General features: G+C 38.3%; 1 protein-coding gene across 3 annotated transcripts in view; it reads left to right on the top strand.

Moving 5' to 3' along the window:
* CDH6 (cadherin 6) overlaps window positions 1-25,685 on the top strand; it is a 150,471-nt gene extending 124,786 nt beyond the window's left edge. For 2 of the 3 annotated variants that reach the window (XM_027520098.1, XM_027520099.1), the window contains exons 7-12: window positions 2,028-2,281; window positions 8,883-9,019; window positions 12,326-12,447; window positions 13,508-13,625; window positions 13,757-14,008; window positions 19,669-25,685. In XM_027520098.1, the coding sequence (XP_027375899.1) occupies window positions 2,028-2,281; window positions 8,883-9,019; window positions 12,326-12,447; window positions 13,508-13,625; window positions 13,757-14,008; window positions 19,669-20,159 (1,374 nt within the window). In that variant the 3' untranslated portion in view covers window positions 20,160-25,685. Of the gene's footprint in view, window positions 1-2,027; window positions 2,282-8,882; window positions 9,020-12,325; window positions 12,448-13,507; window positions 13,626-13,756; window positions 14,119-19,668 lie in introns of all 3 variants that reach the window. The other variant, XM_027520101.1, reaches the window with a different exon arrangement.
* Window positions 25,686-25,920: the final 235 nt, after the last annotated feature.

Raw genomic sequence — 25,920 nt, 5'->3', positions numbered from 1 at the left:
TTGCCTGCATTGCACACATGCTAAGATGCTTCAGTCGTGTCCTACTCTTTGTGAACCCATGGACTGTAGCCCACCAGGCTCCTCTGTCCATGGGATTTTCCAGGCAAGAATACTGGAGTAGGTTGCCATTCCCATCTCAAGGGAATCTTCCCAACCCACTGACTGAATCCGTGTCTCTTACATCACCTGCGTTGACTGATGGGTTCTTTACCACTAGCATCACTGGGCTGCCCAATTTTTTTAAAGACCTAGTCTAATTACAGTAAGAGTTCTTTGGTTGGCTTTCAGGAGTTCTCAATAATCTTATGCATTCATTAATTCTATACTTTTTAATAAATTTGTATTGAAAAGTTCCTAAGTAAATAGCATAAACAAATGAAACACATAAAAATACATGAATAAGTAGTATAACTGAAGAATAAATTTTAAAACAGACACCATTTGAATGTTGGAGATGCAATAGTACATTCAACAAGATGGTCTCTGCTCTCAGGGAACTGCTCTTATGGACAAGAAAGCAAATGAACAAAGAAACACATAGAACTACAAATTCCACTACATGCTTTGAAGGAAAGGAGTAAGACAAGCAGTGACAGAGATGGTTTGAATTAAAGAGAGAAGCTATAGAAAGACCACAGAAATAAAGTAACAGAATTTCCTGCAAGCTCTTTAGCTACTTTTTGAAATGCAATAATTAAGATTTTGTATTCTGAATTCCTATTTTTCTCCTATGTAATCACTACTTTGGAACATGCACACGAAAACTTTATGTTCTGAATTCTTATTTGTCCCCTATGTACCTATTTACCCGCAAAATTGTCATGGAGCAGTACACCAAAAAGTGGCAAAAATTAAAAATTAAAAATCAATAAACTGTGTGCTTCAAAGCTAAAAATAATATTAATTTTGGTTACTGTGTTTAATGAGTTCACTTTTGTCGTGTATGGTGTCATATTTTCTCTCTCCTTTGGTGTAATGTTTTATTTGCTGGTAAATATAAGCATAGGTGGATGCAAACAAGAAGAAAAATTTTCCTCTTAAGCTTTGGATTGTATGTCTTAATATCTGGGAACACAATAAAACATGTTTCAGTGACATTCAGATCAATGTTTTATACTATAATATAATTAGGAAGCCCATTAGTGTGCATTAACCTTTTTAATTTTCTTGGTGCCTTATCAGATTCATGCTGAAATTTTGCCTAGCCGACTAAATCACATTCACTAACATCTTGATTAATTGTGTTTCTAGTGAGCCTTGTCATATTATCATCTAAAACTAAAAGTCAGCAATAAGCATTTGGGTTCACTATGTCTCCAGAAGCAGAGATAACTTCTCCTACAGACCTCTGACAACAATGATCATTGCTTTCTTTGGCAAGTAATTAGCCAGATGCCCTTATCTGGATATCACTTGGAATATTTTAACACCTCATCCCAAAAACAAACAAAAAAATTTTTTTAATCTATTTTATCTAAACAAGGAATAGAAAATTAGGCTGCAAACCAGCAGCTCTCCATCCTAGCTCTGATCTTAGTTCCTCCACCAGGGATCGAACACATGCCCCTATATTGGAAGCACAGTCTTAACCACTGGACCACCAGGAAAGTTCTTTGACAAATTTTAAACATTCAGTGACTGTTCAGTTAAAGCCAAATGTGATAACATCTGACACAGAATACTCTTCTACGTATTTGCCAACCTGCCCCTGGTGTGGCTTCTGATAGTCAGATATAAGGACTTTTATAAAAGGGGCCTCTTTAGGTTCTCTCCTGCTTCTAGGTGCCCTCTCCTGCCCATCATAAACTTTCATTCCTGGTGCATGATTTCTGCCCACAATTTCATCAGGATTGGTGGCATCTGAACTCCCATGTCTTTTCCCAACATTATGCTGTGTAGTAATGTCTCAAAGCAATATGATCACATTCATTTATCAGTGGTTTGCATTAAAAATGGCTCATGTCTTGACTTTCTGTGTCTTGACTGCTTTAAATATGTCATTTCTTCCTCCCCTCACTTCCCACAAGCTCTTGGACTTTGAAAAGAAGAAAGTGTACACCCTCAAAGTGGAAGCCTCCAATCCTCATGTTGAACCCCGCTTTCTCTACCTGGGTCCATTCAAAGATTCAGCCACGGTGAGAATTATGGTGGAAGATGTAGATGAGCCGCCTGTTTTCAGCAAACTGGCCTACATCCTGCAAATAAGAGAAGACGCTCAGATAAATACGACAATAGGCTCGGTCACAGCCCAAGACCCAGATGCTGCCAGGAACCCTGTCAAGTAAGCACACTTCTGTGACATGTCTCTTCCATAAGTTTGTTGATTTAAATTCAAATATTCACTTGCAAATTGGAAAGGATGAATCCTTTTTTCCAATTAGTTGTATCTTCCTTTAAAAACTACTTTAAAGTATTTTTACTACCTTTACACTTCTTGCACAATATAAAATATTATTTTAGCAACTAAATAAACCTTAAAAACTCAACATTTGGGGATTGCCCTGGTGGTTCAGTGGCTAAGATTCTGCCCTCCCACTGCAGAGGGAATGGGTTCGATCTCTGGTTGGGGAACTAAGATCCGTATACCTTCAGTCAGCCCCCAAAATTATATTTTTAACTTGGGAGGAAGGCATAAAATGAGCTGTAAGGAGTTTATTGCTTATATGGGAGTGGTACAAGGTAATGCAGTTGAATGGGCTGGGATTTCTTCTCAGGTCTTAGATTTGTCAAAGTTGGTGGAGGAAGCACTTTTAACAAAAAAGGCACTAGGCTTGAAAGTCTGTTTTTCGAGTGTGGAAGAATCTACCATATAACACTTACAGGCAGAATTATGCTCCATTTGGATGCGTAATTTTTTTCCTTTTGCAGACATGGATAAAAACAAGCACAGTTTCATGATATATGTCTGGGAAATCATGGGGAAATTAATAGAGTTGAGTCCAAATATCTACCAAGTAAGCAAGCTCTATTTTCCCTGTACATCTTCACTGTAAATTACATTGTAAGAAGGCCTCATGGCTCTTTGAGACCATCATTGCTTAAGTATGCTAGAATCTTATCACAAAAGCACTGGAATCCACAGCTTCAAGCCTTTACCCATAGCTTAGTTGACTGAGAAAAGAGCTAAACCAGAATAGTATTGAGTCTATTATTCCCCGTGAAGAAAGTAAGCAGGCTGAGAAGTTGTGCCAGTGAATCCAAAAATTTCTGCTCAGGGCACTTGCCATGTGCCAGGCTTGTTCCAGGCACTAGGGATATGAGTGAGAATAGTACCCAGTCCTGATTGCAGGGAGCTTGCATTCTAACTGGGGAAGACAGAAATAAGCAAACAATAAATATGTGACAATGTTAGTTGCTCAGTCATGTCCAACTGTAGCCTGTCAGGCTCCTCTGTCTATAGAATTCTCCAGGCAAGAATACTGGAGTGGGTTGCCATCCCCTTCTCCAGGGTATCTTCCCAACCCAGGGACTGAACCTGGGTCTCCTGAATTGCAGGCAGATTTTTTACTGTTTGAGCCACCAGGGAAGCCCTGTGATATGTCAGGTGACACTAAAGTGTAAGCAGCAAAATAAGACAGAGAAAACAAAGGGTGGGATTTCCCTGGCAGTCCAGTGGTTAAGACTCCATGCTTCCAATGCAGTGGGCTTGGGTTCAATCCCTGGTCAGGGAACTAAGATTCCCCATGCTGTGTGGCATGGCCAAAAGAAAGAAAGAACACAAAGGGCATCTGGATACTATCTTAGTGCAGTCAGGCCTGGCCTTGCTGGAAATCATTTGAGTAAAGCTTTGAATGAAAGGAAGGGATGAACCACACTAATATCTTGGGGAAGAAGGTGCCAAGAAGAGGGAAAAGCAAGGGGAGGATCTGATATCAGAGCTTGCCTGGCATATGGGAGGAGAGGCCGGCCAAGCTGAGAGCAGTCGCAGATGAAGAGAAATTATGGTATCAGGTATCAGGCAACAGAGGTTCGGTAGGTGGTGAGCGAGGCAGGTCCTACTGGGATTTGTGGGCCCTAGAAGGAAATGGCAACCCACTCCAGTACTCTTGCCTGGAAAATCCCATGGATGGAGGAGCCTGGTAGGCTACAGTCCATGGGGTCCCGAAGAGTCGGACACGACTGAGCAACTTCACTTTCACTTTTCACTTTCATGCATTGGAGAAGGAAATGGCAACCCACTCCAGTGTTCTTGCCTGGAGAATCCCAGGGACGGGGGAGCCTGCTGTGCTGCCATCTATGGGGTTGCACAGAGTCGGACACGACTGAAGTGACTTAGCAGCAGCAGTAGCAGCAGTAACCACTGTATTTTATTCTGATTGAGGTAAGAAGCCACTGGCAAGCTTTGAGCAGACTTAACTAATCCAAAACTACTGTCTAAATGGATCGCATTGGTTGTTGTGTGAAGAATATTTTTTTTGCAGATGAAAGACTTTGAGGTTCTAAGGCAGTTGTTTCCTAACTTTTCAGCCACTGAGCCCTTTGTTCAAATGAAATCTCATGGCAAGTCCCACAACTAAAACACAGAAATGCCTGGCTTATTTTCAGAGAATAATTTTAAATATTTGGGAAAAGAGACTTTCTTGTTTTATCATTCTACTGGAATATCTCCTTGGATTGCATGATGGGCAACCCAGAGTAGCCACATGAGAGCTCATGGGTCAAGGGCTCCTCCATATACATTTAACATTATTAATAAGGAAAATGGGCTTCTCGGGGAATGCTAGTGGTAAAGAACCCACCTGCCAATGCAGGAGACATACCAGACATGGGTTCGATCACTGGGTCAGAAGATCTCCTGGAGGAGGCATGGCAACCCACTCCAGTATTCTTGCCTTGAGAATCCCATGAACAGAGGAGCCCGGAGGGCTACAGTCCATGAGGTCTCAAAGAGTGGGACACAAGTGAAACAACCTAGTACGCAGCACGCAGCACACACGCAACAAGGAACTTAAACGATGGCCTTTGCTTACACAACAGGAATAACCTTGAGTACTTTCACAACGTGCTTTTACTCAAAGTTTGTGTGCTGCATAAGAAAACAATCGTAGTAAGTCAATATCAAGGCCAATTTAAATGGGCTAATGCTGGAAGTTTATAAATACGAACTTTGATTACCTCTTTGATCAGTCAAAATATTTTTAATGAAAGAGATAATGTCTTCTGGGAATTTAGGCTGCATTTTTGTATCTGTTTTACTTTTATACCACATACCACTTTTACCCATTGTATTTGTTTCATTATAGGAAGTAGTTAGCTTGTCAGAAGCTAGGTTGGCTGTCAACTAATTTTAAGATTTTTTCTGCCAGTCTTTCTCTGGTACATATGGATTTCATGTACGGACATAGATTGAAAGATAAAAATATATATAGATACATTGGTACATAGATGTATGTTCCAGTGGTTTCTTATATAGGAGAATTATAACTGATTCTTATATTCAGAAAGTACAACCATATATAGTTTTTGGTTATTCAAGACATAAATATGGAACAATTAAGTGTTAGATGCCATCTTAAGTATAATTAATACTAGAGAATTCTTTCCCAAATGTTAATTTATCATTATTTTAGCACAAATCTTTACTTCTTTGCTGCTGCTGCTAAATCGCTTCAGTCGTGTCCGACTCTGTGTGACCCAATGGACGGCAGCCCACCAGGCTCCCCCGTCCCTCAGATTCTCCAGGCAAGAACACTAGAGTGGGTTGCCATTTCCTTCTCCAATGCATTAAAGTGAAAAGTGAAAGTGAAGTTGCTCAGTCGTATCCGACTCTTCGCAACCCCACGGACTGCAGCCTACCAGGCTCCTCTGTCCATGGGATTTTCCAGGCAAGAGTACTGGAGTGGGGTGCCATTGCCTTCTCCGCTTTACTTCTTTAGTCACATAAAATAATTTTCTTTCAACAACTTTATATCACGTGTCCTTTGATTTACATGGAAGTCATAAAATGTCACTCTGAATACTTATTCTGAAAATTTTACATGCAAATACATCATCTTTTCCTGACCCACAAAGCCCCCTTCAGGATACATAAGACAAATTATTGAATCACAGAATACAATAAAGTTCGAGGGGAAAAAAGGAGGTACCTAGCAGAATGATCCACTCTAATCATGAAGAATTGATTACCTTTTTCCTTACCAGTTATTATGACAATTAATATGACTGACAGTAAATTTCTGAATATAAGTAGAAATTACTTTGGAAAGAAAAACAACAAACAAATGAGGCTTTGTGTGGCTCAAGTGAGTCACTTTCCTAAACAACGTAGACATTTTAGGTCTTCTAATGATTTTTAAGTCCCCCAATTAAGGAAAGAAAATAATACAGAATTATGATATTTCCTAAATAGTCCTCTCTCTTTAAAATCAAAAGCCACCTTTAGGACTTCCCTGGCAGTTCAATGGTTAAGACTCTATACTTCTACTGCAGGGGTCATGGGTTTGATCCCTGGTTGGGGAACTAAGATCTTACATGCCACATGCCTGGCCAAAAAAATTAAGCAAGTAAATAAATAAAATGAAAAGCCACCTTCAACTAAAACTTCCTCACCCTTTATTTCAAAGTTTGATTGGAAAATATGGTTACTTGTAAAACTTAAAACCATAGCAGGAAGGAAAGAGACAGAACAAGAAAAGATTTCTGCTGTGTATAACTGTTAGAGCTTATAAAAGCAATAAGCAGCATGTCTTAAGCTTGACATTTTTCATGAAAGAAAAATATATATTTGTAGAAAATAATTAAATTCCTTACAAAGGCTATGAATACTGAGACTTCCTTTTTGGTAATAATGTCCTATAAATATTTGTCCTCTTCAAATTAAAAATGAAGAAAGGTGATCAAACAAGTTCATTGCAATTGATTAAATTCTTAATAAATGCTGATTCATGACATAAATGACAAAACAATAGCTCTTTCATCTGTTTCAATACTTTTGATAATAAGATTTATATAATCTTATAATTTATATAATCTTATAAATCTAGATTTATATAAACTGAAACTAAAATTCCAGCTTGATATATATGTATCCATTGTGAACTTCATTAATTCTCTTTAAAATCAGGTTTAAATACCCTACAATAATTGAATATCTATTTTTCAGACATCTGCTAGATGATGAAAAGAGATTTTATTAGGATAACATATATTGTTTATTATTATTCACTAGTAGTACTTTAAAACAAAATAATTGAAATAGAATCTTAGAATATAGTACACTATTTACAAGTTAGTAACAAATTTTTTTTTAAATGCATAATAATTCCACACATGTATGACTAGGTAAGACATTTACTTAAAATATATTTCTACTGAGCTGACATCTTAAAATCTCCTATCATGATGTACATTTTGAGAATGCAGCTGAAACGGGCAACTTTTTTGTTCCTAATAGCCTTCACATATCAACTTTTTTCTGAGTTTTCTCTTTAGGAATCCTCTATAAAACAGGGTGTATTATATATTTTCCTCTTACTTATGGCTATTCCAGAAGCTAGTGATAAATTTATAAAGAAGATAGCATTTCTCAAAGTCTACTCCTCCTCCATGAATTTCAGTGTTGAAGACTGTCCTTTTTGGTTTCTAAAACACCTCTTGGTTTTCCTTGACTTCTCCAAACCCTCCTTTTTAAATATGTATCAAATTCTTACTCTGCTGTAGGCACTGTTCTAGTCCCTGTGGGTCTCTGTTCCTGTTCATCCTTTAAGCAACTCAGTTCCTCGCATTTTTCCCTCTTCTCTTCTTAGACAATTGACTAGAAAATCCAGATTGTCAGTCCAAATGTTTATCTTGAGCTTCCTGGACTTTCCTAAGGCACCTCAGCCTCAACATGTCAAAACTGACCTTCCCCAAATCCTCTTCTTCATGCCTATCATTTGTAATATCACCATCCAACCATTCTCCTAATTCAGCCAGTGATCTTTATTAAGCATGAGTTGGACAGTGACACTCCTCTGCATAAAATCCGTTGGAAGATCTACATCAAGTTCAAATAAACTCCAACCCATTCCCATGGCCAGCCCATCCCTCTACAGTCCCAACTGTGAATCTCTTTCCAAGCCTATCTCCTAACTCCCTCTCCAGCCTCACTAACCTCAGCCACATTTACCATCTTTTGCTTTTTCAACAAAATGATTTTTAAAATAAAAATGAGTAATAGAAAAATAGCCAATAATCCTACTTATGCACACACACATGTTAAAGTTCTAAAGATCTAAAAAGCTAAATCATAACAATTAGTATATAAACTTGATCCAAATTACATTTAAAAAAATTTGGTGATGATACTCAAAAATCATACAACTTGTCTACTGGGTTGTATTAAGACCTCAACTGTAAAGCAGTAATTTCTCAGAATATCTTCCTTAATGTTCAGTTCAGTTCAGTTCAGTCACTCAGTTGTGTCCGACTCTTTGCGATCCCATGGACTGCAGCACACCAGGCTTCCCTGTCCATCACCAACTCCTGGAGCTTGCTTAAATTCATGTCCATTGAGTTGGTGATGCCATCCAAGCATCTCATCCTCTGTCATCCCCTTTTCCTCCTGCCTTCAATCTTTCCCAGCATCAGGGTCTTTTCCAATGAGTCAGTTCTTCGCATCCAGTGGCCAAAGTATTGGAGTTTCAGCATTAGCATCACTCCTTCCAGTGAATATTCAGGATTGATTTCCCTTAGGGTGGACTGGTTTGATCTCCTTGCATTCCAAGGGACTCTCAAGAGCCTTCTCCAACACCATAGTTCAAGCATCAGTGTTAAGTTACAGATTTTTAAATATGTGCTAAAGGTACAAAAAATTTCATGTAACCGATATTCCGGAATAGTTTTAGGATGTAAAAATAACAAATACAAAGAAAACCTTCCTAAATTCTACTCTGCATTTTCAGGTATTCTGTCGATCGACACACAGATATGGACAGAATATTCAACATCGATTCTGGAAATGGTTCAATCTTTACATCGAAACTTCTTGACCGAGAAACACTGCTGTGGCACAACATCACAGTGATAGCGACAGAGATCAGTGAGTCCACCCTTTTTCCTCTACCATCCCCAGTCCACAGAGAGCATCTCAGCAAGGGCTAGTGAAGCCTGGCTGGAACTCGTCACTGCGTATTGCTGATCCTGCTCAATACATATTGAAGGAGAGAGCTCTGTAATGATTTGTACTAAATGTTTCTTCCAAACACCTGTTGGTTCAATCATAAATGCAAAGGCAACTGTGGAAGTTCTGTAATTTGGGAACAATAAAATGGGAATGCATCTCTAAGTCTAGGTACATGTTGGATTTGATTCCAAAATGCTTGTAAATCAGAGTGTCACACAAGCTGCTGAAAGAAATGGGCTCCCGGTTAGACACTGTATGTGTGTGTCAGTAGTGGGGGAGTGGGGATCAAGGATAACCTACAATGTAGGCATTGCTTAGAAATAGTTCTTTTAATTTCAGCAACATAACCAGTATTATTTTAGCAACATAATTATATGAGAAGAAAGAAAATGATGAATTTAGACAACAAATATTTGTCAACCTTCTGTCAGTTAGCTCTCTCTACGTGCATTTTTAAAAAGAATTGCTATATATAAGCTTTCATTGCACTTTATCAATTAATATATACCAACACAATATTTATTAATTAATATTTGTTTATCAAGGAGGACTTAGTATAGAAATCTTTTGGCTATTCACCTCTTAGCTTTCTGTAGAATGTCTGTTTCAAAATTGTTACAGAATTTTTTTTTTTTGAGTTGCTCAGTCGTGTCCGACTCTTTGCGACCCCATGGACTATACAGTCCATGGAATTCTCCAGGCCAGAATACTGGAGTGGGTAACCTTTCCCTTCTCCAGGGGATCTTCCCAACCCAGGAATCGAACCAGGATCTCCTGAATCGCAGTCGGATTCTTTACCAGCTGAGCTATCAGGGAAGCCCTGTTACAGAAGAGATATCAATTTTTACTTTTCCATGGAACACCAAATGAGCAATACTAACCATCAAGTAATCCACAGAGTATTTAGAATGAATTTTATCACATTCTCCATTAAATGTAAGGCAAAGAAAAACACTGCCAAAGGGATACTTCAAATAATTATACACAGTGAAACCTGTGTAATATATACACAATGTGTAGACTTAAGTAAATTAAAGAAAGAGGATTTTTAAGATAGCATTTAAATGTTTAAAAATAGACATCTAAGTTATAGCTCATTTTTTAGCTTTTGTTTTTAGAAGTTCAAATGATTTTAGTTCAGGTATCTAGTGTACAATGGTCCATATCAAATGGTTTAATACAGTAATATTCTTTGTCAGTATAACTCATGCAATTTGAAGTGGCTGAAAGATATTGAGTAGAATAATAAGTAACCAATGTGGACAAAATGAAACATTGCTTTTGTGTAGTGGTAAGAATTTTTCATTATACATTTGTTAGGTAAGAATTTGATCTTCAGAATTTATGTGGAGGGACTACTGTGGATACAAATGACAGAGCATACTTAAAGCGTTAAAATTACAAAATTATTTCCCAGTTAAAAAGGATCATTTTTATAACATCATGAAATTTTATTTTTTACTGAGGTAGTCATCTTAAGTGTGTTTTAAGCTTTGCACTTAAAAATTTGTTTTTAATGTTTACTGTTTCTATGATATATTTGAAAATACTAGTGATAAAGGCCTTTTAAAACTCACCTTTGAAGCTCTGACTTTGGAAGAATAATGTGAGCAGTATTTTAGATGCAAAGGAACCTAAGAATCTTATTGTCCAAACTTTTTCAGTACCTTTTATGCTGAGTCAAGCTTGTATTAAACCAGCTCTCTCTCACTCCAGGCCAGTGTACTTGCCATTTCCTTGACCTCGAGAGCCAGAAACACTCACATGGCTTAACCCATCTCTTCATTCATGTCTCTATGCAAATGGCATCTCATCAGAGAAGCCAGTCCTCGTCATCCCACACAAAGCTGCATCTCCGTCTCTCTCCGGTCCCTTTTACCTGTTTAATTTCTCCATAGCATTTGCCATCTGGCACATTATATATTTATGTGTTTACAGTTTGCCTTCCTCCTTTAGAACAAAGCTCCAGGAAGCAGGATCTTTGTTATAGTCCCAGTGTGTCCCAGCACCCCAAATAGTGGCTGGCACAAGCTAGTACTAGATGCTCACTAAATATTTATGATGAGAACAAACAAATAGACATATGAGTGAATGAATGAAAAGACCTGAGGTGAGAGACTCCAGCCCCTGATTCTTAGAACAGGAACCTATCTTCCATACTTCCCAGGAGATTATCAGAGATGACAGCAAAAACACTCCATTTACTGCAGGTCTTCAAACACTGATTAGGCTCTTTCATTATATGAGATGAACAGCCTCAGTTTTCTGGTCAGACAGACCCAAGTTTGAATCTAGGATCCACTCTTTATTATTAATTTCTCTGTGAATGTGAACAAATTACCTAACTCCTCCATGCCTCATCTATAATATAATGAGTTTCCTCATCTATAATATGGGGGCAATAATTATATCTATCTCAGAAGTTTATAAGGATTAAATAAAATAATATAACAAAGTGTTTAGCACAATGTCTAGCTCTCAAACTAAAAAACTAAGACCATTCACAATCATTATTATCCCATTCCTTTTTCCTTCTGTCCACAGAAAAGCCTACTTCCCTGGCTTCCTTTAAAATCTGCCTCTAAAATTCCTTTTCTGGATAGTTCTTCTTTATTTTCTGTTAATCTGGGATTTATTATATGATTGCACTGTATGGGCTTCCCTGGTAGCCCAAGAATCTGCCTGCAATGTAGGAGAATCCGGTTCGATTCCTGGGTCAGGAAGATCCCCTGAAGAAGGGATAGGCTACCCACTGCAGTATTTTGGGGCTTCCCTGAGGGCTCAGATGGTAAAGAATCCACCTGCAATGTGGGAGATCTGGGTTCAGTCCCTGGGTTGGGAAGATCCCCTGGAGGAACGCATGGTAACCCACTCCAATACTCTTGCCTGGAGAATCCCCTTGGACAGAGGAGCCTGGTGGGCTCCAGTCCATGGGGTCACAGAAAGTCATATACAACCAAGTGACTAAGCATAGCACAGCACTGACTGTACATAAAGGTAGCTTTGTCCCCTATATATTTCCTTCAGGTGTATCCTGGTCCAGAAGTACCAAAGAATCGAATTCTACTTTTTTGTGACTCTGATGATACATAATGCCCTGTGGTACTCACAGGAGCCTTGGGGAAACTATGTATGAATGAGAAAGGAGTGAGTAACCATCATCTAAATGGGATCACCCATCAACATATGAATGCCTGTTCCTTTCTTTTGGGCATTTTGCAGATAATCCAAAGCAGAGCAGCCGAGTACCTCTATATATTAAAGTCCTAGATGTCAATGACAACCCCCCAGAATTTGCTGAATTCTATGAAACCTTTGTCTGTGAAAAAGCAAAAGCAGATCAGGTGAGTTTCATAAGAAAGCAAATTAATTAACTCAGACAAATTTAGATCTTCTAATAATTCAGATGATACACAGAGCTGAAGGCAAGTTTTGAATTATCTATGGAATAAATGCCAAAAAAATTAATACTATAAATAAGAACCATGATGAATGTTTAACTTGCATAAGAGAACAAACAGTTTTTAAAAACAGGAAGTTCGTTAGTCTCACAGACTGATGCTAATCCCAAATTAGTCTTAAGTTTTCATGAAAATATATCAGTCACTGCATTATTGGAAAAATCTTTATTTGTGAGCAGATACTTTTAATTACAATATATACTGAAAAGTACTAGCTAGAACATAATTTACAATTGCCTATAATTCATAGTTTCATTTATTTACATTGCCCATCTGTACAAGTAATACAAATTCATGAATGTTTTACTGTTTTACACATTTGTCCCCACCTGAAATCAGTCTTTTCTGCCAGTGATATAAAAATTATGTTAGTTTGTCAAAATAGAAGTGCACTGTTAAAATACATGTTAAAATGGGACTCTGAAGTTGTGGGTTTTATATTCAAACTAGCTCTTTAGCAAGTCGATTGCTTATGTATATGCCAAGCTTGCATTTCTAAGCAAGCTGTCCAAAGAGTGCCTCCCTTTACTTAAGTTGCAATGTTGTCATAAACCGCTGTGATATTTTAAGCTTGTTATCACTGTAGGGCTATGTTTCTCAACCCAGGTGATTTTGCCCCACACCCCCACCCCGCCCCTCCCACCCCCGCCAGGGACATTTGGCAATATCTGGGGACATTTCTGGTTGTCACAAGGAAGAGGGTACTACTGGTTTCAACAGATGAATTTAGATTTGCTGCAATAAATACTGTTGTAGGGCTGTCCCTTGCTCTATTTCCAGCCAATCAGTTCTCTGCCTAGGGTGGATTCATTGTAAGTTTTCTAGAGGCTATCATTGTAAAATTAAAATTAGATATCATTGAGTTAAGCAATTTACTGCAAAGCTGTAAGAAACTCTTTTGAGTTAGTAAAACTTGATAACAGCTTTATGGTTTTGATTTTAGTTGATTCAGACCCTACGCGCCATTGACAAGGATGACCCTTACAGCGGGCACCAATTCTCGTTCTCTTTGGCCCCCGAAGCAGCCAGTGGCTCAAACTTTACCATTCAAGACAACAAAGGTAAATGAGCCCAAGCTGCCTGTCTGTCTATATATTTATGTCTGTATCTATATCTATCTAGTCTCATCAGAATTGATCCCATATATAACATGATTTCTGCTTCCATTCACCACTTTGCTTTCCGGTTCCAGACAACACGGCGGGAATCTTTACTCGGAAAAATGGCTATAACAGACACGAGATGAGCACCTATCTCCTGCCTGTGGTCATATCAGACAACGACTACCCAGTCCAAAGCAGCACTGGGACAGTGACTGTCCGGGTCTGTGCATGTGACCACCAAGGGAACATGCAGTCCTGCCATGCGGAGGCCCTCGTCCACCCCACGGGACTGAGCACGGGGGCTCTGATTGCCATCCTTCTGTGCATCGTGACCCTACTAGGTAAACTGCTTCTCCCTGCATCCTATCTCCCCATGCTGAGGGGCACACACTGTTACTGTGGCTCTCTAGATTTATCCGCCTCCCCCATTAAGGCATACAGCCTGATCTAGGTGAGTAGAGTTATGTGCTGGGAATCTTATGTGTGTTCACCCATGAACTAGTTTTTGCTTGAACAATGGCTTTGGAGAATGAACAGTTGTGAAACTTGCCCATGTCTTCCCCCACTGAGGGAGTCGTTCCACCAAAAGAATCTCTTGTCTATCAGGCTGGGAATGAGTTGCAGGGGGATTTGAGGGCAATATAAATACACCCTTTCCATTTCATTTGTTATTTAATATGTAACCTGGCGAACATTCAGTTTTCAAAGAACAAAAGTTGTTGGGTGTGGAGTATATATGATAAAGGCCATTTCCATCAAGGTAAAGTTTAAAGATCAATGAGAAACTAGAAAGAGAAATGCAATGACTTTTTTTCTCTCATACAGGAAAATAAATAGTGGTGAATTTTCTTGAACTCAGCAAACTTGCTTGGATCCACCCACTTGAATAACTACCTTCTTAGCATTGCTCTCTGATTACCACATACACAATGTCTATTATTTCTCAGACTCTCAAAAAATAACTTCTGTGACTAAGGAAATAAATCTGGGATCTAAAAGAAATGAATGTAATCAAACGTCTAACAGTGATTTGAAGGAAAAATTTTTATCCCCAACCAACTAATTAAGCACACAAGTTGAGCTCGGAATGCTCAAAAGTCCCTTGATTGTTATGAAGTAAGAGATCAAATATTAGCTAATGCACCCCTTCAAAAAATAAAAGTTAAAATTTGTAAAACTTGCCTACACCATGGAGGGGAAAGTAAGTCAGTTAACCTGGATTTCACAGAGGCAGACCAGGGAGTCATTTTTTTTTTAATGGCAATGTAGTGACTTTGAGAAGAGGAAAGGAAGACTTGCATTTCTCCAAGAAGAGAACGCCTAGGGATCCCTGCTCAAGAGTTTCATATCCCAGGTTGACTCTGCTAATTATCACAGAGCCTTGAAACCTGGCTACAGAACTGTGATTCTCTGCATCAACTAAGAGTTGGAGGAAGTATTTTAAGATATGAGGATAAATAAAAACTGACAGTTTGCAAAGACAAAACAGTGTTCTAATGGTGTGAGTCTGTAAATGTTGTTTTCCAAGAGAAAGATATGAATATTCTTTTTTGGTTTAAAAAAAAGAGGTTTTTAAATTTATTTATTTTTATTTTGTATTGGGGTATAACTGATTAACAATGTTGTGATAGTTTTAGGGGAACAGCAAAGGGATTGAGCTCTACACATACCCATTCTCCCTCAAAATCCCCTCCCATTCAGGCTGCCACATAACATTGAGCACAGTTCCCTGTGTTATACAGTTCCTTGTTGGTTATCCATTTTAAATGTACCAGTGTGTACACGTCGATCCCAAACTCCCTAACTATCCCTTCCCCCCACCATCCCCCCTGGTAAAAGAGGGTATTTTTAGAAGGGCTAAGCCTGGAGGCTGTATCATATAGAATTCCATGGATCCCTGGTCTATGGAGAAAGAACTGGTCTTCATCTCATAGAGGTCACACTTCCTTCTCTCATCATCTACCCACTTTCTCCACCCTCTTATTTTCCTTCTAACCAGCTCCCTATGACCTCTTTTTTCATCTCCTTCCTCCAATGAATTTGCCGTCTCCTCATTACTCCTAATTTGCCTCCGTGTTTCCCACATCTTGTCTAGTCTCTTTGTAATTCTGTACCTAATTAAAAAGGAGAAAATGGGATCTAACCTTTATTAGACTCACATCATAGGCTAGACACTGGACAGGAGGGTGTACAAATGTTTTTCTCACTTAATCCTCAGAACCATCTGGTCTATATTTATCTGCATCTTACATATGAAAGCTGAGGTTCCAGGATGTGAAGCTAAGTCACACAGCTAACAGGTGACAGAACCAAGTTCCAAACCCAGGTTTTTGCCCCCCAAGCCCTGGTGCTTCCACACTGTACCCTACTTTCTTTACAAGCTTATAGAATGCAGTGCAACTTCCACACTGAAAGAGAGCTTGAACTAAATATGAGATGACTGAGCAAATCTGGGAGCCTGTAAGAGGAAGAAAGTGGCATTGACGTAGGAGGAAATCTGCCATCAAGAAAGTGGATCATGTGGCATCTGTTGTTTCTGTCAATAAAGCAACAGTGAAAACAACTACATCTTGTGCCTCTTTGGTGCTTTCGAGTTGGCATAACTTTCACATTGGGCACCATGTTATCGCTTCTCTTTTACAGAGAAAGAAACTGACTTAGAAAGGTCAGATTGTTTAACTGAATCTAGATCTGCTCATCTCAGATACCTTGCTACCTTCTTGTTTTATGATGGGATTTGAACACAAATTGGTCCAAGTACTCCAGCCCCAAAATTTCACTGCAGTCCTCTGGCCTCAAGGGGGGAGAGAAAAGGAAAGGGTCAGTTACTGGGAAGACAGCATATTAGTTTCTCAGAGTGTTTTTATTCCAAGTGCTTAGAAGTCATACCTTCAGTTTATAAAAGTTAGCTTTGAAAAAAAGACCTTCCTTTTAGATGATTATGCTCTCAAGAAATTCTGTTAGATGTGCCTTGGGCCAGGAAGAAAAGACAGGCAATTGTAGCAGTAGGAGAATTAGGCAGTGCACAAATGCCTTTGAATTACTGAACATGCCCTCTGTCTTCTCGACAATTGCACTTTCAGGTGTGCGTAGGACTAAAAGACAAGATACAGGCAACTTAAGCTAGGGAAGAATTAGGAAGTGATAAATGCCTGCTATCTTGCCTGAAATGGTGGAATGAACCTCTGTCTGTCAGAATTTATTTCCCTGAGAGACAGTTAGCTTGATTCTATTCTCTATTCTAAAGAATGGCCTTACTTACAGCCCTCTGTTTTGCAAATCTGTGTCACACTGGAAACTAGCATAAAAGGTAGATTAAGGGACTTCCCCTTAGCTCAGTTGGTAAAGAATCCGCCTGCAATGCAGGAAATCCCGATTCAATTCCTGCATTGGGAAGATCCACTGGAGAAGGGATAGGCTACCCACTCCAGTATTCTTGGGCTTCCCTTGTAGCTCAGCTGGTAAAGAATCCACCTGCAATGCAGGAGACCTGGGTTCAGTCCCTGGGTTGGGAAGATTCTCTGGAGAAGGAAAAAGGCTGCCCACTCCAGTATTCTGGACTGGAGAATTCCATGGACTGTATGGTCCATGGGGTCACAAAGAGTTGGACATGACTGAGCCACTTTTACAGATCTCCTTTGACACAAGGGACTTCCTTGGTGGCCCAGTGGCTAAGACTCCACGTTCCCAATACAGGGGACCCAGGTTCAATCCCTTGTCAGGGAAGTAGACCCCACATGCCTCAACTAAGAGTTTGCAAGCCACAAGTAAAGACACCGCAACTAAAGATACCATATGCCGCAACAAAGACTGAAGATCCCACATGCTGCAACTAAGGCTTGGCATAACCAAATAAAACTTTTTTTACAAAAAGGTAGATTAAGAGCATCTTTCCACCCAAAACCCTGCAATTTTCCAACCACTTGGACCCCCAGGGTAAAGTGAAGGCATATGGAGCATCCACAGCCCCACCTGACGTGGCCCTTCCTACTCCTCTCTCCCCACCAACCCCACACCTCACACACTCCAAACACACCCTACTCCATGGCCTTGTTCCTAGCTCTGTCCTCTCCTCCAGACAGCACCCTGGATAACTCCTCATCTATTTGCTCAAATGTTACTTCCTTAATGATGCACTCTCCCCCCCAAAACACAAAGAAATATATGCAGCCCCTCAAACATATACAGAAGTCCCTCCCATCCTCCTTACTCTGCCTTACGTTTTCTTATTTATATTGCACTTATCATCTTCTAATAATTTCCTTATTTATTATACACATTGTTTTTTTCTGTCTCCATCCATCCACCACTACCCCCACTACCACCACCTCTGCCTACCTTATTCAGACAAGACTCTTGATCAATTTTTTTCATTAATACTGCCTAGAACTCCACCTGGCACAGAGTTGGCAATAAATAAATACTTGTTGAATAAACAAAAAATACGTACCATGAATGAAAGGAATACATGAGGCACCAGGATACTCTCTGGCAGCAAAAGAGAATGTTTACATTTATACAACCACATGCTTGAAAACAGCAGAACTGCATATCCTTGTGAAATAGTCTATAATCCAAACATGCTTCAAAGCATGGTAATTAAGTGTACAAGCCTTTTAGTCTGCCTGACCTGGATTTCAATTATTTGCACACATCACATCTCTAAACCACAATTTCCTTATGTAAAATGGAGTTATAATGGTGGTACCTACTTTGTCAAGCTCATTATGATAATTCAATTAGATTCTGTATATAAAGCACTTAGCACAGTGCTTGGCACATAGAACTGTCCCAACAGGTAACCAATTATTAATACCATTAACATCTGAAATATTAAATATATAGACACCTGGGTGTGCATATATCCATTATTATATAGGTAGAGATGCACCTCTACCAAAGGCCATTATTCTGTAATTGTTATTGTGATAATTCAATTTTCATGGTGCATAAAAACTGGACCATGTTATGGATGAAGGAGTAAAGAGATATTACTGGTACTAATCTCCCCTGGACAAACCCAGGTTAACAATGCATTTTCTGCCCCAGGTGACTGTTTTCTCTCTAAGCTGTCTCTATGTTTTTACTTTCTCATCCATATGTTCATTCGTAGATGTGTCTCTTTACAGGTAGCCAGCTGTGTTCTTCCCAACCAGCTGTGAAGAAACATCAGGAGCTATTTAAATACAGTTCTTGCTTTGCCTCTAATTTGAATTAGGAAAAATCAAAAGAACAAACATTCCGGTCAACAAACTTACAGAACATGAAACTCTGAAAGATTTTCTGTTTTAAGTTCCCACAGAAATATGTTTGTTTTGTTTAGCCTAAGCACAAATAATCTGGCACGCATACTATTACCTTTTCCCTTCAAACTGGCTGATCTTGAAGTCCAAAATGGCTTTCTGAATTGTATCTGGGTCTCTCCAGGTATTATCTGTACTTATATGTAAGAAAGCTATGCAAACATTCACATCTCTACTTTGGGCTTTAAACTAACTTTACACTTTTCTCGGGGAAAAAAAGAAAAAAGAAGACATCAGTGCCAAAGTTATTTTAGAAGTGGAGTTATGCAAACCCTTCAACACATCCCCGAAGGTGCCAGCCTTGTGCTTATAAGCAGTTTCAGAGCATTTCAGGTGTTCAGCATAATTTTCACTCTTTTTGCAGTACTCTCACTGTGGTTGAGCTTTTTTATTAGTATTTTTTTCCCCTTATCTTGAAACTAGTCTGCCATTTCAAAGCAAAAAGGAACTACTGACAAAACATGAAGGTGTTTTATCCTCTAGTTAAATTCTTAAAAACTTTCTCTCAAATATTATATAGTTACTCCATTGAGGGAGTGGGCGAGGGCCCTGATTTGATCAGGTGCGGAGGCAAGTGCAACCTTAAACAAGAGTAGTTTCTTGGAGAACTTTGAAAACTTCACTTTGTGTTTCTTCCTGATGTTAATTGGGCGGCAAATTAACTTTCCCTTCCCTTGCTGTTTTGTTTCTGCTTCCAGTAACAGTGGTGTTGTTCGCAGCTCTCAGGCGGCAGCGGAAAAAAGAACCTTTGATCATTTCCAAAGAGGACATCAGAGACAACATTGTCAGTTACAACGACGAAGGAGGAGGAGAGGAGGACACCCAGGCCTTTGATATCGGCACCCTGAGAAATCCCGAAGCCATAGAGGACAGCAAATTGCGCAGGGACATTGTGCCCGAAGCCCTTTTCCTACCCCGACGGACTCCAGCAGCCCGTGATAACACCGACGTCCGAGATTTCATTAACCAAAGGTTAAAGGAGAATGACACGGACCCCACCGCCCCGCCCTACGACTCCCTGGCCACCTACGCCTACGAGGGCGCCGGCTCGGTGGCCGATTCGCTCAGCTCGCTGGAGTCCGTGACCACGGATGGGGACCAAGACTACGATTACCTTAGTGACTGGGGGCCTCGGTTCAAAAAGCTCGCGGATATGTACGGAGGGGTGGACAGTGACAAGGACTCCTAATATGATATGTTGCCTTTTTTTTCATTTTTCAATACGACACTGAAAGATGTGAAGTGGCTATTTCTTTCTATTTATCCACTGCTCCGTGAAGGGTCCTCTGTTCTATCCGTTCCAAAAGTAAATGGCTGCAGTCCGTGTGGATCCAATGTTAGAGACTTTTTTCTAGTACACTTTTATGAGCTTCTGAGAGGCAAATGTTTATTTTTTAGTGCATCCTGTTAACCATGTCTGCCCAACAGGCGCTGGGCTGCAGAAGAGGATGGGTCGTCATCTTTTCCCCTGTACTCTTAGGGCAAGTCAAACACAGCTCAATTCCACTGGCCTGGTCTCTTACTACACTGCATTGCATTGACTCGAGGTCAGCTGACTGCTCTGTACATTTCACATGCTAATGGGATGAGGGATTGCGCTTTAATGATAAAAATACAGTTTTAGTAGAAGAAATGAGGGAGGAACCATTGTTCCTGGTGTATCAGCTCACAAGGAGATGATGAACTATATATGGGTGTGTGTTTCTGTCACAAAGAATTTAAAATGATATTTGCCCATCCTGTTTGTCCTTCATAATCTTTTTCCGGCACCAATGATTATTCAAAACATCAGATCCACCAGTGTTTTGAGATTCTCCTTCCTCTTTAGGAAATGATGCCAATTAAATGGTAATGTTCAAAAAGAACAACCAAAAAAAAAAATCTTAATACGACCTCATTCCTTGCCCCTGGTTCATAAGACATGCAAAAGTTTGCTGTTGCATCATATAAAGGGAAAGGAAAAATAGCTAATAGATGTTAACAAAGGAAATATTTAGCGTATTTTAAAGTTTGGTTTACCAAATGTATCATGGATCACTTGGAATTATTTCAGCCATCAGTAGGCTAATTACAAATAAGTCTAATCATTTAAAAAGTTCTTGAAGGAACTTTTCTGAGACAAAGTTTAACTCCTTGTCTGTAGTTGTCAGTATTATTCTAATATACTTGAAAGTAGCAGTGTGACGTACAATAACTCATATGCTTCAGATACTTCTTACACAATTAAGTTGCATTAGTAAAAGTAGATTAAATAAAACTCAGATCCCTCTCTCAGAGTTAAATGGGGAGGTAAGAGCCAGTCACACTTGAACTTGACACCCTGTCCTTCACATTCGAAAATATCCATATATTTATATAATGTGATATAGATGAATATTGAAATCATGGTGAAAACCTACATATGTTTGGAAGACGCTCTCAAAAGGAAAACTTGGATTCCCTACAACAAGGGTGTTTAAGATTGTAATTAAAATGATAGTTGACTTTCAAAAGCATTAAAATTTTTCATTGTTTTTAGCTTTGTTTCCATGGCAACACTGCCATCCTTGTCTTTGAACTAATGATAAAGTAATGGTCTCAAACTACAAACAGAAAAGTAATGTACAATCCATCGAATCCATTATTTGCTCTAATTATGCAATTAGCGCCATAGTTATTATCCAGAGGACCCAACTGAACTGAACTAATCCTTTTGGCAGGTTCAAATCATTTATTTCATACGCTGTTCTAATGATTTTTGTCATTAGAATCTTACATTGTGCAGTCATCAGAAATTTCCAAAGTACTGTAATGAAAACATCGTTTTGAAAACTTAAAAAAAAACAAAAACAGGTTCTATATGTATATAATATGTACTTAAGAATATGCTGACTTCCATTAGTAGTCTTAGGGATTTATTTTCAGTTAATGTTAATTTTCTGCAGGTAATCTTAGTGTCATTTCCATTTGGGGATAATGTCATATCAACACATATTTTCTATTTGGAAACACACTGTTGTTTTGTTAAGTTTTAAATAGATGTATTACCCAGGAAGTAAAGACAGCATCTTTAAAATAAGAGACATATAGTCTTTGGGGGCTACCCAATTAGAGTGAAAAATTGTTACAACCGTATTATTCCTTGTGTTTCCTGAATGGATGGACTTCCCTGTATACTAACAAGTATTTTATGCTTGGACCGTTTCTTGCTTATAAGGTTCTTTTCTAGTTCTTCATACACACACAGACACACACACACAGAGAAGAATGCAAACAAAATACTACAGGAAGGCTTCACTGTAAAGAATCAGTATATATCATAGTCACAGGTAAGTGTTGAAAAAAGATAGCTTAGTAAAGTTAATTAATAAAAACTAGTTACTTATAGCAATAGAACAGCACCTTAATCACACAACTTACTGTAAAAAGAGCTCTCTATCCTCATGTTTCATGTTATGTAATAAATTATATCAAGAGAGATAGTCCTGTAAAAAGAAAAATATCATCAGAAGTCTTCCTTTTGAACTTTCGGCAGTAATTGGAATGTCTGCGGGTTGATGCCAGCAACTTCAAAGTTTAGGGGTAAAATTTACATTCTCCTCATATAAGTAAAAGTAAGAAGTTCTGTAGTGGGATTTCTGAGGTGTGATTGGAAGGTATCTTCTACAGTTATACCAAGAACAGGTTAAAATGACTAAATATTTAAATGACTATTAAATCTCTTACCACAAAACCTGATGATGAGGTGAATCTCTAAGAAAGAGAATAAATTGAGACTGGAGCTGAATATTTTGCATTAGGGTCCTATAAATGTCAAGGTTGAATGATGTTTTCCTAAAATGAAGGCTGTCTGACATCATGGAAACAAAAAAGAGCCATAGTTTCATCATTCTGTGCTGGTTGCACTTCCTTCCCCTAAGCTATCAGGTCGAGGACCCAGGTCAGACATGAATGATTACTGGAGAAAGCATTAGTTTTCAGTTCAATTTTCACATTGTCTCTGTCCTGGTATTAGCTGTTTGCCATGAAAAAGAGGGAAGGAGATTGGAGACAGGTAAAGTTTTAATATTTGCTTTAATCACAAAGAACCTAAAGTTCATTAAATATAGGGAGATTGCTTTTGTGGATTGTTTCAAGGACTTTGAGGCCCTTCTCACATTATTTTTCACCCTCTGATTCAAAAGCGAAAGTTTCTTCAAATCACTGAGATATTCCCTAGAATAAGCTGGAATTTTAAAAACATTAATCTATTGTGCATAAATTTAAAGCCCCTCCACTTCATGGCATGTTCTTCCAAAAGACCTGGAAATTTTTCATTCCCAAATAAAAAACTGAATCAAAAAATGAAAAGGAGAATTGAAAATGGTTCCGCAGAGCCATGAGAGAGGGGATCTGGACCCAGAAAATATATGTTTTTGTAAGAACTTTCTTAGCTTTACAGTTTAGACACATAAAGGTTTGGATACAAATTTGGATACAAATTGACTCCATTTTCAGATGGAATAAAATCTGCTGATTCAATTCTCTGTATAAAAATTTTGGTTTGATATTCATTTTCAGCTCCCAAAAAGTTGTACAAGAGCTCTTATAAGTTGAATCTCTACCTTTGAAGCAGCCAAATTTTACAGATACAAATTAACTTTAGAATGCTTTCATTACTTTCACTTTAGGTAATTTTTAAATTTAGATAGTTAAGTAATACATAGATTTGAGATGTTTGATTTGCTGAGCAATACCTTATATCAAATGCTTTGCCTTGAAATGATTATTTCATTGGTGATAATCATATATAAACTACGAATTGGGCATTCCTCAATTTTATACACTTGAGGACCATTTTTTTTTTAAAGTATGCAGTTTGAAAGGAAAGAGAAAGCTAATTCCTGAGCCCAAACTAAATGTTTAAAGCAGGTACAACTAAACTCATTTTCCTCAGGAACTGAACTAACCAACAAATTGTTTTGTCATAGTCACTAGTGTTGAAGCAGTGTAATTACTTTGGAAAAACACTAGAAAGTCATGATCTCCACTATTTTGAAAGGTATCCTCTGAAAAGAATCATTTTAGTGTAATTTTATTCTTTTTTTGTTTTTATATAGACGAAATCTTTTTAAATTATTACAGGAGATTAAAACTCTAAGCTGTCTACTGTGTTTACATTAACACTACAAACAAGACTCCTTTATCAGATTATAAGAGTGGAAAAATTAAGAGTTAGTGTGTGGGTCTTCTAGAAAATGAACTATTTCCTAAGGTCTGACAAGCAGCTTTCTTTTGTAGAGGATACAATATTACAATATGGTCTCCCTAAAAGTTCAATGATTCTTACGGTTGCAGCATTTTTAATATCCCTTTGGCATCTTTATGGAACAATTTTCTAAAGGGATAATTCTCTACTAAAAAATATTAGACCCTGACCATATTTAACACGCAGAGAAATGCCTTGGACTCGCACACTTGTTAAAAGTTAATAAAGAAATAGTTCATTTTTAAAGCCAAGAGTTTATGGTCTCTGCATCGTCAATTTAATTTAAGCATTGCTGAGACAATCTTTAATCTCCTCCCCATTTGGTAATACCTTATTTATGATGCATTTTCAGTTTTTAATTTGGGGGAAACGTTTGCCCAACAGAGCCAGCAGATGAAAGTGCCGAAAGGAGGTCAAATGGAAACAAAGCCTATTACCCACTGTATTTCAGACAGGACCAGGCACTTAGCCGAAGAGCCACTGGGTTATTAGATTAATTTCGAAAGAGCTTTTACAAGTTGCTTAATTCCGTTTTTTTAAAAACCCATGGACCACAAACTCAAATTTCTCTTCAAATGGGGTTAATTTGACAAATGAGGCATGGACCCAGCGTTGTGGAAAAAGCATTCCACTATAATGAGATCTTGGTCTTTCTTGCAAGACTACACTATTTATGTAAATATGTCTAGAGGCACCTACTATAAGCTTTTAGTTTTCTATGATCTATTAGTTTAGTGTTTATTAAGGAATCCATATGTATAGAATTAGTAGGCGTTCAGGAGGAACGCTGTGTAGCAAACGTAAAAATGATCTGTTCGGGAGAAACATAGGAGCGCTTTCAAACCACTGTACTATTCTGTGATTATTTTCCTTGCTTTGAAAGTAAACTGCGTAAGAATAGGATTTATAATAAATGCTACGGGCGTCTTCAGTAGTATCAAGCTAAGGCAATTTGGCAGTCTCCTACCGTGATGTGTGATTTAAAATCCCCCAAATAAAAGCTTTTTGGTATTGATTGTTTTTAATTAAAAATACTCCCAAGTATAAATTGAAGCTGATGCCACCCTCGAAGATTTACCGCCTGGAGTCCTCAGTTCATATGGTTTTCTCGGTGTCGCTCGTGTCTCTGGCAACGAGAACACCTGGTGGAAACAATCGCTGCTCAGCTTTCATCCACATTTCCAGCTTGGGAGATCTTTCATAACTTCACAGATTACACGAGAAACTTTTCTGTATTAGAAGAATGGGGTTGAGACAATTACCTTTTTAGCTCAGTGTGGCGGGACCATTCGTTGTAGTCAAATGGCAGATACACGCTCCTTGAAACAGCTTCTTTTATTTTTCCTTTATTTTCTTGGAAGTATACATTTAAAAAGAATGCAATTTAAAAAGTGATTTCTCACAAAGAGTAAATATGCCTTTTGCAAATCAATTTTTGTAACAAGTTATTTATATGATATTACTTAATAAACTGGTTTTTTTTTCTAACTTGTTTTTTTTTTTCAATTCTCTCAAACTATTGTTTGTAATCAGAGATCTTTTAAATGTACATACTGATACACACTTAATCCTTCCAAATCTGCTGTTCTAACCTCTGAAAGAGCTAACTAAAACCAACTTACTGTATGATAATTCGCTTCTAAACAATAGCTTCTCCCAATCAGCGACATGTATCATTGGCACAGTCCTGCAGACTTCTTACTGCTGGGACATCAAGAATTCT

This window comes from Bos indicus x Bos taurus, chromosome 20 (genome assembly GCF_003369695.1).
Source record: "Bos indicus x Bos taurus breed Angus x Brahman F1 hybrid chromosome 20, Bos_hybrid_MaternalHap_v2.0, whole genome shotgun sequence".
Lineage (NCBI taxonomy): Eukaryota > Metazoa > Chordata > Mammalia > Artiodactyla > Bovidae > Bos > Bos indicus x Bos taurus.
This window is presented reverse-complemented; position numbering and strand designations above follow the sequence as displayed.